This window comes from Myxine glutinosa, chromosome 13 (genome assembly GCF_964187855.1).
Source record: "Myxine glutinosa chromosome 13, kmMyxGlut1.1, whole genome shotgun sequence".
NCBI lineage: Eukaryota > Metazoa > Chordata > Myxini > Myxiniformes > Myxinidae > Myxine > Myxine glutinosa.
This window is the reverse complement of record NC_136273.1, coordinates 70,969,046-70,986,677: the sequence shown is the minus strand read 5'-3', so window position 1 is coordinate 70,986,677 and position 17,632 is coordinate 70,969,046. Positions and strand designations below refer to the sequence as shown.

General features: G+C 49.0%; 1 protein-coding gene across 9 annotated transcripts in view; it reads left to right on the top strand.

The window, feature by feature from the left end:
* LOC137439021 (phospholipid-transporting ATPase IF) overlaps positions 1–17,632 on the top strand; it is a 214,811-nt gene that overhangs the window by 141,213 nt on the left and 55,966 nt on the right. For all 9 annotated transcript variants that reach the window (XR_010986841.2, XM_078767625.1, XM_078767622.1 and 6 more), the window contains one exon: positions 8,249–8,352. Coding sequence is in view for 8 of the 9 variants with exons in the window: in XM_078767625.1 (XP_078623751.1) it covers positions 8,249–8,352 (104 nt within the window). In the remaining variant the exon portion in view is untranslated. The remainder of the gene's footprint in view (positions 1–8,248; positions 8,353–17,632) is intronic.

Genomic DNA, 17,632 nt, shown 5'->3' with positions numbered 1-17,632 from the left:
GAGATGGGGAGGATTTTCCAGAGAGTCGGAGAGATCATTAATGAAGACCAGAAAAAGCACAGGGCCCAGAACACTGCCTTGAGGAACTCCAGCTTCAACAGGAAGGGGAGAAGAGAGAAATCCATTCAGGCCACACGTTGATTGCAACCAGAAAGGAAGTCTGCAAGCCATGCGTGGAGGTTTCCATGGATACCATACGAGGAGTTTGGTGAGCAAGGCGGGGTGTCAGACCATATCGAAGGTACGAGATATGTCAAGGGAGACAGCTCTGATTTCCTGTTTGACATTAAGGACCTCCATCCATGGTTGAGACAGCAGAAGCAGCATGTCCAGAGTAGAATGACATGGTCTGAAACCAAATTGATGATCAGAGATCAAGCCATTGGAGAAGAGGAAGGATTTGATGTCAGAAGCAACGATGGATTCCATGACCTTGCTGATTATTGGGAGAAGGCTGATTGGTCTGTCATTGCAAGGATCTGTTTTTGCACATTTCTTGTGTAAAGCGGTAATGTTGGCTGGTTTCCAAGCAGATGGCAGATGATCTTGAGCAAAAGAGAGGATGAAGAGAATTGAGAGAGCGTGTGAAAGAGTGGCAGAGCGGGATTTTAGGACCCGTGGGCTGATGCCGTCTGGTCCAGTTGCAGAATTGGAGTCGAAGTTTGACAAAAAAACGTCTCCACCTTGTCAGGAGAGAAGGACACAGAGGCCAAGAGCAGCTGGGTTCAACTGGGTGAGATGGGTACAGAGAGGGATGGGTTTGGGACACAAGATTTTGAGGCAAACAGAGTTGAGGCATTCAGCCTTGTCACGTGCGGTATCAGCTGTGTAGCCATTTCAGGTAAGGGAGGGTATGGAGGGGGAACAAGCACCAGAAACAGATTTGACCACACGCCACCAGGATTTGGAGGAAGGAGACAGGTTTGAGAGTTCACTCTTGAGAGTAGAGAGATCGTGCTTCCTGGCTCTCCTGAGGGTAGACACACACTTGTTCCGAGCTTTGTGAAATAAACTGAGATTACCTTCAGTTGGATTAGCCTTCCAAGAGGTGAAGGCAAGTTGTTTCAGGGCAACTGCCTCACCACAAGATTCAGTGTACCATGGACGGGAGGAAGGGTATGACAACTGAAGACGAGATGCGATAAATCTGTGCATAAGAGAGAGCAGTTTACTTTGGAAGAATTCCCAGGAAGAATTGATGTCGGAGGCGGTAGATAAACAAGAATGTATCAATTGAATGCAGGTTTATTAGCAACAACGATGAACAATCAATCTGCAAGACAAAGAAAGCGATGGTAGATATTAGAATAAGATAATAGATACAGAATATGCAAATAACAATGCGCAGTATTACACAAGATGAGAACGCAATAGAGAACAGCACCATACAAGAGTTGTCTATCTCCCTTTCCCAAAAACGTTCAATTGTGACACAGAATATAACGAAAACTGGAGACCGAGAAAAAGGATCACATGAGTTTATAATTGATATTTTTCTGAATTGAATCGGGCTGGTGGTTTGATAATTCGCTTCGGGCGGCCGTCACCACCCGATCAATCGTCGGAGTCCTCTGAGGGCAGTTCGTAATTTCCAGGTCCATTGTGGGAGTCTCCGGTGGGTGGTTCACTATCGCCCTGTCCGACGCAGGAGTCCCCTCCAGCTGGTCCATCATCACCCGAACCGTCAAGGGGGCAGAAATAGGTAGTGACTGTGGAGGTGTGGCGGTGGTCTGCACATGTGGTTGGTTAGCGACTCTCACGGGTGGTGTCATCGCGGTAGTGGAGCGGAATGTCTGTGATGGTAAGCCCGGCGCAATGACATGTTGGGGTTCACCCTTCTGGGGAGTGGTAACAGGATTGAGACAGACTCTTGGAGCGGCGATGGGTTGGGTACCAGACATTAAGTATTTCGGTACGATTGGCATAACACTTGGCATAACGCTTGGCAGCATGCCACTTTTGCCAGTCGTAGTGGGAGTTGTCATGCTGAAAGGCGTAAAACGTCGCAGGAACTTACGATTCCGGAGAGTGATTCTTCCGGAGCCATCCACCTTGACAATGTATTGATCGAATTGTTTTACCTCAGTCACGGTTCCGGTCCGGTCCCATTTTCGTGGTTCCAGGCCGGTCTGGTTCTGGATCCGGACATGGTCCCCAACGGCCAGTGGAGGTAGTTTTGTCGTGTGTTCAGAGAGTCTTTCAATCTCCCTGGCATGCCGAATGCGCAAAGCTTCCTCACGATTGTTGCGTGTTTCCAGCCAGGTGTCCGATGGCAAGTATCTGCCTGGGATGATGGGTATGAAGTCCTTGACTGGCCTCTTGAAGATTATCATGGCTGGAGACAACCTAGTGTCCTGATCTGGTGCATTCCGGTACTGGAGTATTGCACGTTGGAACCGATCAGTGTCTAGTTCACCATTGGAACCAGTGTTATCGGTGATCATTCTTTTCGATGCTTTGACTGCGATCTCGGCATGACAGTTGCTGTGTGGGAAGGCAGTGGATGACAATCGATGGTTAACGCCCCACCGACGCAAGAAGTCTTGGGTGTCATGTGCCATGAATTCTGGCCCACCGTCAGATGCCAATTCGTCGGGGATACCATAAGTGGCGAAGTTCGACCGCAGACATTTCACTCGGCCTTGTGTCCCGCCAGTTGTTAGCTGAATGATTGGCCAATTAGAGTAACGATCAACGGTGACCAAATAACTCCGACCCTTGTGATGAAAGTAATCTGAACAAACGTACTGGAAAGGGTAGGCAGGTTCAGCTGAGGCTGTAGGTGGAGCGCTTGGTTGCGATGGGGCCATCCGATTGCAGTGTGAGCAGCGATTGCGCATCTCATGAATCTGGGGAGTGATTCCAGGCCAAAAGATCGAGCTGCTGGCCCGGGTGGTCATAGCCGTGACTCCTTGGTGAGCAGCATGAAGATTCTCAAGGACAAGCTTCCGTAGCTTCGGTGGGATGATAATCCTCCCCTTGTAGACCACTATGCCATCAATAGTGTAGAGGTGTTCACGGAAGGGAAAGTATTCCAAAATGGACACAGGGAAATCGTCCCGACTGACAGGTAGACCCTGCTCAATAGAATTGAGTAACTGCAGCATCTGAGTGTCACTTGCTGTTTCGTCCCGAACATCGTCCCAAGTGACGGACCGCACAGAATCGAGCGTCTTGATGGCTGCCATAGAAATAGCCATTTCCATGCCAGTGTCGTCATCTGTGGTCCACAGCCCAGTCAAGGTGTGCTGGCGTAGTGTAGTCGATGTGGCCACATCCATAATGGAGGAAATGTCATCCACCAGTGGCAGTCGTTCCGATGGTCTGGCACCCGACGGATGTCGTGAAACCGCATCTGGTACGCAGTGTCGTTTTCCCGGGATGTGGATAATTCGGAAACGATATGCTAGAGTCCTTTCTTTCAAGTTGGCAAGCCGCGTGTTATGGATGTCCTCTAATCGTCTGTCGCCAAGAAGCTTGATTAAGGGCTAGTGATCGACGGCAATAATCAGGTTCTTACATCCCAACACAAAATACTTTACTTTTTCCAGGCTGTCCACCACTGCTAGAGCTTCACCCTCTATCGGAGCATAGCGCGACTCCGCTGCATGGGTGAAGCGGCCTCCAGCAAGGGTGATTTTCCAGCCATCGGGGCAGCACTGTGGGGTTTCACCAGGGTATCTGCAGTGTTTTTGGAGGAGCCAGAAGCCAATCCCATCCTTCGACCAGTCAGTTGCGAGACATGTTGTCCATTCCTTGTCAAAGGTCCGGACCCCATTTGCGACTTCAGATATGATGAGTCGTTTTGATTCTTCGAATAGGGATTGTAGTGTTGCATCCCAGTAGAAGGGGGTGGATGGTTTTAGGAGGTCCCGAAAAGGTCGCATCTTCTCGGTCATGCTGAAGCAGTATGTTACCTGATTGACTAGCCCAAACCATGAGCGGATGTCAGTAATTGTTTTTGGTGTGGGGAAGTCCTGTATCGCTTGGAGATACCTTTGGCATGGTCGTACACTGTCCATGGTGATCTCGAATCCAGCGAATTCGACCGTGTCCTGACCAGAATGGAATTTCGTCGGATTTTGCGTAATCCCATTACGGCCGCACAGGTCGAGCCAGTTGCATGTCTGAAAAAAGCTCTCTTCCAATGTGTCGCTCCACATTATGGTATCATCAATACATTTGGACTTGTTTTTGAAGTCCGATACAATTTCGTCAAATCGTCTGGAGTATCCATCACCTGAAGCGATGTAACCTTGGGGAGTGGTGCAGTAACGGTATCGGCCCCATGGTGTGATGAACGTTGTCAGATGGCGGTCACATTCTCTGATTGGAACGCTGTGATAGCCATTCCAGGCGTCTGTTACCGTCTTTTTGGTGTTATGTGGCATCGCCATTGCTTGATGGAAGGGTGACTGGGTGTGGTGGGTCTCACGTGTGCAGTGCGCATTCAGTGGTTGCAGATCAACTGTCCTCCGTGGGGTCCCATCCTTCTTTGGACAGACGACCATTCTGCTGCACCATGTCACTGGTTCACCAATTGGCACCGGTTCCAGAACCCCTAACTTGATGTCGCGATCGATACCAGCCTTGACTTCTGCCTGCCAGTGTAAGGGGACAGGCACTGGGGTGTGCACCGCTTTTGGTGTTGCCTCGGGGTCAACCATCAGTGTGAGAGGCGGACCTTCCATGTGGGGTAGTGGCTGGTGTTCGCAGACATTGAATGTGCTGCTTTTGTAGTACTCCAGTAGCCATTTCTCCAGCCTCTCTCGGTTCTCGTCAGTGGCCGGAAATGGGATAGATGTAGGCAGTGTAGGGGGAAGCGATCTTTCCGGGCAGTTAAAATTTGCATCGATAACTGCTGCCACTGCAGCACCAACTGTGTTGGATTCGCCAATGGTTGGGAAGCTACTAGACACGAGGCCTAGATCGACGCATGCTTCACGACTGAGATACATGTTCCGTGTGTCAGGTGAGATGTAGCAGATTTGTCGGGTTTCAATAATGTCGCCATTGGCTGTGCGACCAGACAGGTGTAGGAGCATGGCGCGGATAATCCGGACCCTTCCACTGTTAACAGCATTCATCTTCAGGTTGACAGGTAACAGGTCTTCATTACGCAGCCCGAGTTTGTGGAAAATATTGAGTCCTGTGAGGCAGCTTTGACAGCCAGTGTCGGCCATGGCCTGGAGCCTGGCCGATTTTGGTCGGGATGACAGTGGCTGGCCGAAATGGTCATAAGCTTCCTTATCGATCCGTGCTATGAGTGTTATGTACGGCTGTGGTTGAGACTTCTTCTTGGTCCAGCCAGAGAGGTGGTCAAATATATGGTGGTCGAGGTGTAGTGGAGTTGACAAGGTGGCCATGGCCCTTTTAATTTGCGGCTTCCAAATGGCCGTTTCTCGTTCCGTGACAGAGCAGAGGAGATCGTGGACCTGGCTGCTTTCTTCCACATCATGAGCATCCATTGATTTGTCCGTAGGTTTGTTGTCCGCCTTTTTCGTGCCTCCCCGGCAGACATGTGCAAAATGGCCGCGAGTGGCGCATTTACTGCATGTTTTCCCGTAGGCATTGCAGAATTGACGCCTTTGGTCGATGTTCGGCTGTTTGCCATGACCAGTTTTTCCGCAATAACTACAAATGGCCGCCTGCTTGTCGGTAGTGATCAGGGCCATTTTGTTCAGCGGTGCCGAGCACTCTGTTGTGTTGCAGTGCTTGCCTGGGCGCTTTGAATCGAGCAAGCCGCTTTCAAACGGAGCACACTCCCAGTGTGCTGTGATTTGTACACAAGAAAACGCATAACACGCCAAGATTGATTGTTCATAAACAAGAATGTATCAATTGAATGCAGGTTTATTAGCAACAACGATGAACAATCAATCTGCAAGACAAATAAAGCGATGGTAGATATTAGAATAAGATAATAGATACAGAATATGCAAATAACAATGCGCAGTATTACACAAGATGAGAACGCAATAGAGAACAGCACCATACAAGAGTTGTCTAGTAGAGATGGGAGACCAGTCCAGATGATTAATGGCTGCTTGAAGACCATGCCAGTTGGCCTGAGTGAAATGCAAGACTCGTCGACGCTGAGGAGGCTCTCTGAGAATGGCCAGAGAGATACCCACTTTAACTCCGGGTCGGGAAATTGACAGATTGTTTTAGTCCCAATGAGTTGCAGAAGTCCTTTGCTGAGATGCCATGGCTGGTGAGAGAGGTACCCACACCCAGCCAGCTGGCATGATGACAGTTGAAGTCGCCACATATGAGGAAGAGAGAGAGAGTTGGGATTAGTGGATAGAAGTTGGTCCATGTTGTCAGACAGCGAAATGTAAATGGAGTCATCACTGTTTGTAGGACGGGACAGAACACATATGCGGAGGGGAAGCCGTAGCCAGAGGTACTTCTGGGGTGAGGTGGAGCGAGGGCAGTGCAAGGAGAGTGAGGAAGAGATAAAGATAGCAACCCACCACCAGGATGAGGCTCAGGTCTACCATACCGGAGGAGGGAGTAACCAGGAAAAGATATTAAGGAATCAGAGATATCTTGAAGGAGGAAAGTTTCTGTTAAGCAGTTTACGTCTGGTTTGTCAGAAGCAACCTGTATGGAGAGATCAATCAGGTTTGAGCGAAGGCCCGGATGTTTGAGGTCAATACCGTTAAGGAAACATCGGATACAGGACAGGAGAGGGGAGGTGTAGGGTCAGATGAGGCGTGAGAGGGGGAGGCAGGGAGAGCTGCTGGTAGTGTCAGAGATTGCAGAAGAGCTAGGAGAAAGGGAAGGATGAGGAGGACAAAAGGTTTGATTGTGATGGGATGAGGCACAGTGAGGGTTGTTTGAGGGGGGGGGGGGGGACGGGGGACGGGACAGAGCAAGGTAGAAGGTTGGAGGAGGTGGAGGTATGAGATTGAAGGGAGACGAAGTGGGGAGGAGGCAGCTTTGAGGAGGAGGGGGGAGAATTGGAGGAAGATGGTAGTGGGGGGGGGGGGGGAGATTTGAAGGGGAAGGGTTGGGGGGAGATTTGGAGGGGAGGGGGGAGTTTAGTCGGGGAGGGGCGAGGGGAGAGTTTAGGAGGGGAGGGGCGAGGAGGGAGAATTGAAAGGGAGGGGAGTTTTGGAGGGGAGAGGTGAGGGGGAGTTTAGGAGGGAAGGTGTGATGGGGAGTTTAGGAGGGGAAGTGTGAGGGGGAAGTTTAGAAAGTGGATGATTAATGAAACATTAACATTTATTACAAACTGGGTTTATTGTGATTTTCAAGTCAGACATGCATTTGAAAACGATAGAGGAGGGGTGGAATGCAGGTGAGTTTAGAGAATGTAGAAAGGAAGGACTGTAAGAGATTGAATTTTTTTTTTGAAGTGGAATGAATTGAAGAGGAAATTGAAAAAAGCCTTTTAAATAGGAAGAAAAACAGTGTGTTGTAATAAACCACTGAATAATACACTGCAGGGGAAAGTTTAAACATATTTAAATAATATTTAAACAAAACCGTGAAAAAACAATATGGGGAAACTCCCTGAAGTGAGGACGTGGATTTGAGAAAGAAGGAGAAAGGGTTGAATGAGTATGGCGGAAACTAGAAAGTAGAGTATCGGCTGGAGAGGTGGAAGAAAAAGGAGATAAAGGGGTCGGGGCGAGACAACAAGCACGTGTCCGCGAGGAGAGAAGGAAATAATAGTTTAGTTTTGTTTTTTTTGTACTTAAAACGTTAGACAAAGGGTAAGATGTTCGTGGGAGTTGGGGGGGGGGGCTGATGGAGGGGGGGGGGGGGCGAATCAATGAAACAAGCAATACAGTGAAGGAAAGAACTTATATTCACAAAATACCAACGGGGGGAGGGAGCCCAGAGGGACAAGGCCGCGCACGAGGTACGACACAGAAAACGATTAATTACACACAAGTTTGCACGAATTACAAAACCAAAACTAACTAGAAACACACAGCAACACATCTTCAGTAAAATAACCAGTGGAAATTTGACAAAGACACGAATGGGAAAATACTTAAACTTTGATGCCGTGGAGAGCTCGAAAGTATGCTTCCTCATGCGAGGGACCGGAAGCGGAAGCGGAAGTCCAAGTTTGTTGGATATCTTTAGCATAATGGATTGTGGGAGTTGGATGGGATAGGAGCATGTGTTTTGGATATCAAGGATGATGATGCCATGCGGAGAGCTGCAGAATATTTAAATGAAATGACTGAAGGAATGTGAGTGGATCAAGTTTATGTATTGTGTGCCAAAGGAGAGATCTGGGTGCTCAGCAAGGGTGCGGACTCCTCCATCATGCCCAAGGTGGTGTCAGGGGAGCTGCAAAAGACCCAGAAGCACGTCGATGACTTTGCCTTGGTATATTCTACTCTTTAAATTGGTATTTAAGCATTTCCCGATCTTAAATTACGCTTTACCAACTACAGTCTTCGTGAATTTACAATCTATATATAATGGAGGAAAGTATGTGTTATGTTGTAATCTTATCCTCTGTGGGGATTTGACCTCGGAAGCTGACACTTCCTGTGATTAATGAGGGCACCCTGAAGGTGTGTTTCCTGAAGTTCCGTTTGATTCCATCAAGTTTTGAAGAAAAAGCATTTTCCACTCATCTTGGCATTTTATTCCTTTGCTGGGAGGGGGGAGTGCAATTGGAATTATCCGAGCTATTTAAGCATGATGTATTATATATGCCCATAAACAGTATGAATGTTTTTGCTTCACGTACGTTAATATCCAGCATTTTTATTTTTTACGCCTCCGCCCCCGAAGGTGGCCGGAGGCACTATGTTTTCAGGTTGTCTGTCCGTCTGTACGGGTTAAACCTCGTTTTTCTCCGCAACCACATGTCTGAATGAGACAAAACTTTCAGGGTAGGAGCGACACCCATGCAGAATGTTTTGTGATAATTGTGATGTCATAGGTCACATGGTATGGCAGCCATATTGGATTAAACGCAAACAATTAAAATATATATTTCTTGGGAACTGATGAATGGAAAAATATGAAACTTGGCACATTGCCAAGTACTCCCAATGGGGAACAAAAGCATAATAATGATGACATCATCGGTGAAGTGGTGTGCCAGCCATAAATGCTTTAATCGAATGCCTTGTCCTAAAAATCTGAAATTGCATGCACATGATCTATGCCCCATTTGTATTGAAATATTAAATGTATGACATCATAGTTCACATGGTTTGGCAGTCATATTGGATTTAACCTAACTTAAAAAAACATCTTATTCCAAACCACCAAAATGATTGAATCAAAACTTTGTGTGTCATTGACTCGGCATGGCAATTAAAAGTTGATCAGAAAAACGTCATGGGTCACATGGTGTGGCAGCCATGTTGGATTGAAGGAAAATGTTAAATAATAATATCTCTGAAACCGCTTACCCCATCAAAGCACAATTTTAAAAATATCATTTCACACAATTGTTGGAAATAGTTTGAAAATTGTGACATGATTTGGCAGCCATCTTGGATAGAAAAACAAACCTTATCCAATCAACGTGAAACCTCACAAACTTGATCCCCTACCCATACATATGCAGAGTGTACATTTTTCATGTCGTATGTCATGTGGTTTAGCAGTTGATATTAAAAAAAAAGAAGCTGATATTTAAAAAAATCCCTTGGAAACAGCTTCACCAATCGATGTGAAAATGTCCTGTCTGGTAAAAATGGGATACTTGAAAACAGCTGAATGGATTTAAATCAAACTTTTTTTTAATGTTTAGGACAGTGAACAAGAGCATCTACCCATTGTCACGCGGAGGGACGACATGGAGGCATATTGGCGACAGTCGCATTGCTCTAGTTTTAATATTTTTGTTTTTGGGAGCAATTGAGGCAGCAGTCTGTTGCCTATACACCACTCAAATAAAGCGAGGTGTCAGAAAAACATGTTGCATGCTGTAGGGTGGGTACTCTATGGTATTAATAAATCACAAATATAACTAGAACGCCACTCAGTAGAGCGCATACTCCCGCCGTGGGTCAAGTTGGAATAGTACGATTTCACAAAAGTTTGAGGGAGTAGTTCAGTGACAACACAAGACAAGACAGACACTGCACAGATATATATATATATATATATATATATATATATATATTGTTGCGGATATGAGGACTGTATTTTTTTGATTGTGTGTATTATTATTATTGTTTATTCTGCGCCTCCTGCCTCCGGAGTTGTGTAAAGGTCAAAGGGCGTCCCATAATTAGTCCAAAAGCATACACGTCAGCCAATCATAGAATACCCCTGTTCAGTAGCTTATATCTTATTATGTGTCTTAGAGCAGGGGCGGGCAACCTTTTCAGAGTGAGGGCCAGATGAGACTTTTGGAAGGAGATCGCGGGCCGGAGTGAAAAACGAAATCTCAGAATTACTATATTTTGTTTACATGAATAGATTGTACAAAAATTGCATTGAACACTCTACAAATCAATGAGACTGCTGGTGCTGTTTGCCATGAAGAAGTATTTCCATGTCTGGCTCGATGGTTGAGGTAGACAACAGAAGAATGTCATTGAGGTGGCGGTCCGAGAGTTGGGAGCGAAGGTGAGACTTCGTGTACTTCATTTTCGAGAAGAGCTGTTCACAGCAGTAGGTGCTGCTGAACATGGCCACAATGCGTTGGACATGGGCAATGTATTTTTGAAAATTGTTAGAAGGGAGAACGGTGTCGCGGAAGAAGGACAATGGAGAAGAGGTGCGGAACTTCGCCTTCATTTCATCGTTGCACTGCAGCTCCACCAACTCCATCTGTAAGGAGGCAGGGGCGTCTTCCACGGGGAAGTCAAAGGGAGCAGTGAAAAGCTTGAAGTCCGCAGCCAGCACCCTGACTCCTGCAAAACGGGAAGCAAATTCCTCACGTAGAGAGTTGACGACACTAACGCAAGTGCCCAGGTCCACATCGTCAGGGGCACATGCAGCAAGGCGAGGAAAATGCACAAACTGACCAGAAGCCAATTGAGCCTCCCACAAGCGCAGTTTAACCTCGAAGGCAGTGATGTGCGCGTACATGTCTGTCACGAGAATGTCTTTGCCTTGCAGCTTTATGTTGAGGGTGTTCAGGTGCGCCGTGATGTCCGTGAGCAGGGCCAGGCGAGCTAGCCACCGCGGATCAGAGAATTGATCAGCGTGGGGAAGGTTCTTCTGACGTAGAAAGGTGGCAATCTCCTGCTGTAGGTCGCACACCCGAGACAGCATGGCCCCACGACTCAGCCAGCGTACCTCACAGAAGTAGAGCAGGTCGTTGTAGTGCACGTTCACCTCGTCCATCAGTGCCTGGAACTGACGATGGTTAAGGCTGCGGGAGAGGATGGAGTTGACGCCCTTCACCACGACAGACATGACACCAACGAGGTTGGCAGACTTAGCGCACAGGGACTCTTGGTGGATGATGCAGTGCATCTTGTTAATGGGCTGAGTGTATCCGGCGGCTGCACAGTGACGCACTAGCAGCGAAGCGGCGCCCTTCTTCTCACCAACCATCGCCGGGGCACCGTCGGTCGTCACACACACAAGACGGGAGAGGTCCAGGGAGTGCTGATCAACACACAGAAGCACGGCGTCGCAGATGTCTTTCCCAGTGGTGGTGTCGCGCAGCGGGACAAGCTGGAGGAATTCCTCACACACTTGAAAGTCAGCGGTGACGCCACGGATGAAAACGGACAGCTGGGCCGTGTCCTTTGTGTCGGTGCTCTCATCCAGAGCGAGGGAAAAGGCGACGAAATTTGAGCTGCGTGTTTTGAGTGAGTCGTGCACGTTTTCCGACATATCCTCGATGCGGCGACGAACGGTGCGGGACGAAAGGCTCACGTTCTCAAAGGCGGAACGCTGCTCTGGACAGACGGAGTCCACTACAGCGAGGAGGCATTCCTTGATGAAGTCCCCATCCGCGAATGGCTTCATTCGGCGAGCAAGGATGCGGGAGACTTCATAACTGGCGCGCGTCACCTTTTCGGCCTCAGTATTCTGCTTGCGGAAGAGTGAAGTTTGTTTCTCCAAGTTGCCTGATAGTCTAACCATGGCGTCCTTCCTTTCGGTGGCAGACACCGACGCGAAGTTTGACGAGCGGTGCTCTGTCTCCCAGTGGCGGCGCACGTTGTACTCTTTTAGGACAGCCAAAGTCTTCAAGCATATGAGGCACTGGGCCTGTCCAAAGCGCTCGATGAAGAAGTACTTCTCCCACTCAGGGTTGAAGATCCGACGCTCGAGGTCCACTTTCCTCTTCTTAACACGCTGGGTCGCAGACATGATGAGCTGAAAAGGAAGAAAATTAGGTATATCAGCAATGAATAAATGATGTAACAGCAAGCAATCTGGGGCACAAAAAATCTCGGAAGACGAATTGTACAGATGAATGTATTTATTTTGCGCGCACGTGGCCAACGCTGAATATGACACAGTTTCACCGTAAAACTGAAATACAGGAAATGAATCAGTCTGCATACTTTTTTTTTTAAAGAGTTCGTTTTCCTTTTAAACAAAAGTTCGTCAATTTCGTTTTCCTTTTAAACAAAAGTTCGTCAATTTCTTTTTTCTTTTACAAACAGAAAGTTCGTTATATATTTTTTTTCTTTACAAATAGAAAGTTCGTTATATTTTTATTTTTACAAATAAAAAGGGAGAATAAAATTATTTAAACGCAGCAAATGAAAGATAATAACATGTTCTAACAAACAAAACAAAGCAAATTGAAAGAAAGTGAAAATTGAAATAGGTTTAGAGAACTCTGCGTCGCTTACCTCTTTGTTGCAAGTTATTTGTCCCAGACACCAACGTTTGTCGCAAGCTGACTGAATCGGAAGGACGTCCGTATCACATGCCGGCTGATTTGAAAAGACCGCCTATCAGCAAGCAGGCGGTGTCTAGGCAAGACAGTTCCCCGTGCGCATGTCTTCCGGAAGAGGACGGTGCTGAAGACAAAATGTCCCTTTCTTGAATTCAGACCGGCTAAATATAAACTCTTACATTTACAAATGATATGAGTTTTACTGGGAGGTCCGCGGGCCGGATTGCAATAATAAAGCCTAGCAGGGTGGCGGGCCGGACGCTAAGCCTTCGCGGGCCGGATGTGGCCCGCGGGCCGGGGGTTGCCCGCCCCTGTCTTAGAGTAAGGCTGTGTCTCCCATTAACTTAAATACTCCATTGCACCAAGTGAAAGAGATAGATTCCCTTCATTCCCATTCCCAAAACCTCCATTCCCCCTTTCGTCGATTGGCAATTACCCCCCCTCCAATTGCCGCCATTGACCACGAGGCAGGGTCGGAGAAGAAAGGCGTGTCTCCACCTCGTCATAGAGGGGAGGAGTGAGCCAGCCCCACTCGACCAACCATGAGCCAGGGGTTTGGCTTGAGAGGGCGGGGAGAGAACGTTTGGGGGAGGTTCGAAAAGGTTGGGGGGCGGGGCCTATATAACCCGCCGGCGGGGCGTTCCCAAGTGCAGACGAGAGGGAGTCCAAGCAGTTGGGTCCGAGAGATGCGCTTTGAGTTGGGTCCAAGAGATGCGCTTTGAGTTGGGTCCAAGAGATGCGCTTTGAGTTGAGTCCAAGAGAGGCGCTTTGAGTTGAGTCCGAGAGAAGTCCAGAGTTGAGCTGCAGCTCGAGCCACCGAAACTGCGTTTACAGCAGCTCGAGCCACCGAAACTGCATTTACAGCAGCTCGAGCCACCGAAACTGCAGCCACAGCAGCGTGGGCCTGGACGGCAGTTTGGAGCAGGGCCGCAAAGGAACGGCGGCTGCCCATCGAGCCGATCGTGCTGCAGGACCAGTTGGACCTCCCTATCCCGCCAGCCATCCACCTGCCATCCCTATCATCATTCCTATCCCTATTCCTATCATCCCTATCATCATCCATGTAAGTGTGTTCGTAGTCTGTCTTTTGTCTTGTCCCTGGGTAGTAAGTAAGCCTGTTAGATAAGCTAGTATTTTCCCTGTGTCTCTAAAAAGCTTCTGTATATTATTTTATTATCTTTCCTTCTCCTTGGTTATTTTGAGCCTGTAAATAGTAAATAAATTTAGTAGTATTTTCAACCCTTTTCTCGTCTTATTCCTTTTCCTCTTTGCATTCGGTCGCTTTAGAGTTTTCCCGATTGAATAGCGGTGGCGCGATCCGGCCAAAGTTTGGGGTAAATCGGGTTTTAGAGTCGGGGAATAACTGTTCGGTCGCGGAGCCTCCGCTCGGCCAATATAACATCTTTAACCGCGTCCGTAACAATTGGTAGTCAGGAGTTGGGATTCGAACCTGGGACTAAATTTATTTAGCCCAAATTTTGGAACACCAATTGTACAATTGGCATAACAATTGGTGTCGGGGAGTGAGATACGAGGCCCGAACCAAATTTTTAAAACAGCTAGAAAAAAATTTGGTCAAAATTTGGAGCTGCTGGAAATTTGTGTTGTTTTAAAGCAAAACCCGAATTTTGAAATCGCGCCATGGCTGGTCAAGGCGACGGGATGTCGGTGGGAGAGATAAACGGGGTAGAATCGACCCAGGACCCCAGGGAAGAAGTGGGGAAAATGGTGGAGGAGAGTAAAGAAGGTGTGGTTGAGGGGGTATCAGGTGCACAAAATGGCGCTCTCGCGCACGTGGTTACAGCGACACCAAATTTTGCGGCGCCCGTGACCGTAGCAGCGGGCTTTGATGTGGGGGACTTCATGGCGCAATTCGCCGAGATGCTGAGAATAAACGGGGAGAAATTGAGTAATAAAATGGAAGCAATAACGAACGAAATGGAGGCCCTTATGGAGAAGAATAGTGAGCAATTGGGAGTAATGAGGGACGAAAGGAGGGCTAACAGTGAGCGATGGGGAAACCAAATTGAAGCAATAACCAACAGAATGGGTGACCGCATGCAAAAATGTGGGGAGACCATGGATCGCATGGTGGGCGAAAGGTCCCAGGGGTGCACGGTCCCAGGGGTGCACGACGAGGTAACGCGGGTCGAGAAGCGCTGGTTGAGCGAAGCGGAGGAAAGCGCGGGTACAATGACGGGGGTAGAAATCGCGACACGGGGTTTGGAAAAGCCGGCGACCGATGAGGTAGAGGGAATTTTATTAAAGCCAACGGTCGTCGAGGCGAGTAAAGAAAAAGTGGAAGTGGGCATTAAGATTGAAGAGACGACGGGGGTAGCCCGGGAATTGCAGGGAGAAATGGAAAATGTGCAAGGTCTGTGCTCACCTCATAATGGTGTGCTCACTAACCAAATAAAGAGGTTGCAGGTGCGCGTGGAGAAAAGGATCCCCCAGGTGAGTCGTGCTGTATATTGTGCGGGTAGATTTTGTAAGAGGATGTTTGGCGACAAAAGAATTTTCGCGAGCTTGGGATCGAGGAAGCATCCGGGTGTTGGTGAAGGGTCCCGTGTGAGTGGAAATGGCACGCGTGTGAAAAAAAAGTGTGCGTCAGCGAGTGGGTGTGTTATAAAGTGTGGGAGTGAAACCGAGTGCGAGCGAGAATGCACGTCGGGGTGTACGGAGTGTGACACGAGGAGTGAGTTGGTGGTGGAGCGGGTGCGAGAATGCACGCTTGGAATGGTTGAGGGTGTGCGAGGAAGCACACCTGAGTTGGTCATGGCGCGGGTGTGGGAGAGCACATCGGAGCGCGGTAGTGGGTGGATGCCAGAGTGCACGCCCATGGTGAGTGTTACGGAGGACGTAACGGAGGAGAGGTGTGCGAACGGCGAGTGTGCGCGAGAGGGGTGGTTTGTAACAGGGAGTGCGTTGGTGGAATGTACGGACGGCGTTGGAACGCCGGGGTTGGTGAGGGTGAAAGTGGTAGCGTATGCGTGTGAGCATGCAGGTTAAGCATCGACGGTAACCGGGTTAGCGGTTAGGGCGACGGATAGCCGATGCGAGCACTCGGGGCGCGGTGTGCTTTGTTGGGTGCGAGGCCCGGCGCGGATCGATGCTGCGTCGCTTCTCTTCGAAGCGTCGTTGCCGATTCGGGCTTGGCCCCGCCCCGCACGGTCGAGTCCGGGCCTTGGCGGGCGAGGCGACCGGTCCGGTTCAAGGGCGAGTGGGAGGAAGCAGAACGGTGCCCCCCTCGTGGGGACGGGGTTCCGACCGGGGGAGATTGAGCCATCGGGCCCGGGACCGCAAGGTGCCGCGCCGAGATGGTGCGTGGAATCTCGGGCCGACCAAACCACCTACCTTGAACCGAAAGCCGGACGGATTCAACCTGCAGGCGACCAAACCACCCAAATTCATTGCTCGGCTTTACGAAGCCGGGTTTTAATGATGTCATGGCGCACCGAGGCTAGGATATAGCGGACTGTGATGATGATGGTGATAGTGATAGTGATAGTGATTTGATACGAAATTTAGAAAAGTGAATAGGATTGGCAGTAAATAGAAAATTTTTGATTGGTTGGAATTTGGTGTGCCAAATTGATAGTGGGACCTCCCCGATGTGGTGGGATGGCAGCTCTGTCCTCCCTCACAGAAGGGGGGCAAAGGAGCACTAGCTTATGGGGTTTATGGCAGTGTAAGCTCGCCGAGGGAGGGTTTGGATAATGTGTAGGGACCTAGAAGAGATTGACATTAGGTAACGGTAAGGTTAGTTAGTGACAATGACACCAGGTAGCTGGGGACGCAGGTAGCTTAGAGTGGATGATAATGACGTGGTATGTGCATAGTTTAAAGGGAAGACGGGGAGCACTAAGTTAGCAGGGCAACAGGTAGTTGAGATGATGCCGTGTGAGTGTTGGAGGTGTATTCAAGTGTATTGAGCAGTGTGTGAGGAACAGGTGTGATTGAACAGGTGTGATTGCACAGGTGTGCAACTGAACAGGTGTGTGGAGCAGTGTTTGAGTGAGTGATAGTGATGAGTTGTGCTGACCAAATGGTCCAGGGAGAAGGAGGGTGCAGGTGGCACCAGGTATGATTGCACAGGTGTGCAACTACAGGTGAATGGAGAATGGTTGTGTGGAATACATGGAGTGTGGAATACATGGAGTGTGGAATATATGGAGTATTGGAATGGATGGTTGTGGAGTGAGTAGAATGGAAACTATGGAGTGGAGTGGATGGTGCGAAGGTGTGAATGGGGGAAGGATGGACCCCCATCACGAATACCCGGGGCGGGTAGTGTAAGTGTTAGGTAGAGGGTATAGGTAAATTGTGGTTGGATATTGGCATCTGTGGTGCGGGTGGAAGAATGGTATTTGGATGGGTGCATTAGTGTTGTGGAAATGGCTGGGCGTGTAGCCTGTTAGTGTGTGTAGTTGGTTTGGGCACTCCACCACTGTGAGGATGTCGGCCAGGTGAGGCCGCAGGTGGGCTCTGGGAGCCGGTAGTTGTGGATGGGGCCCGAGGATCCGGAGGACGGACCCGGGTAGCCCAGTGCCAGAGGGCACCAAGGGGTGACAGAGCCAGGAGGGGCCTTCCCCAGTTAGATAGGTTAGGGTGAGGAGCTAGGTAAGCTCGGGTGGCAACTGCAGTGGTGGAGGTGTGCAGGTGGGTAGACCTGCTGGGAGAGCTACACGTCACAGCCCAGAAATTGTGCAAGGTCACCGGGAGATGAATCGGGGGAGTGAGACCCCAAATTGAGAAGCACCACAGTTTGGTCAATGGGAATTGGTTTTTAGAACCCATAGTGTAAGTTGGCCAATGGATTGGCAGGGAAAG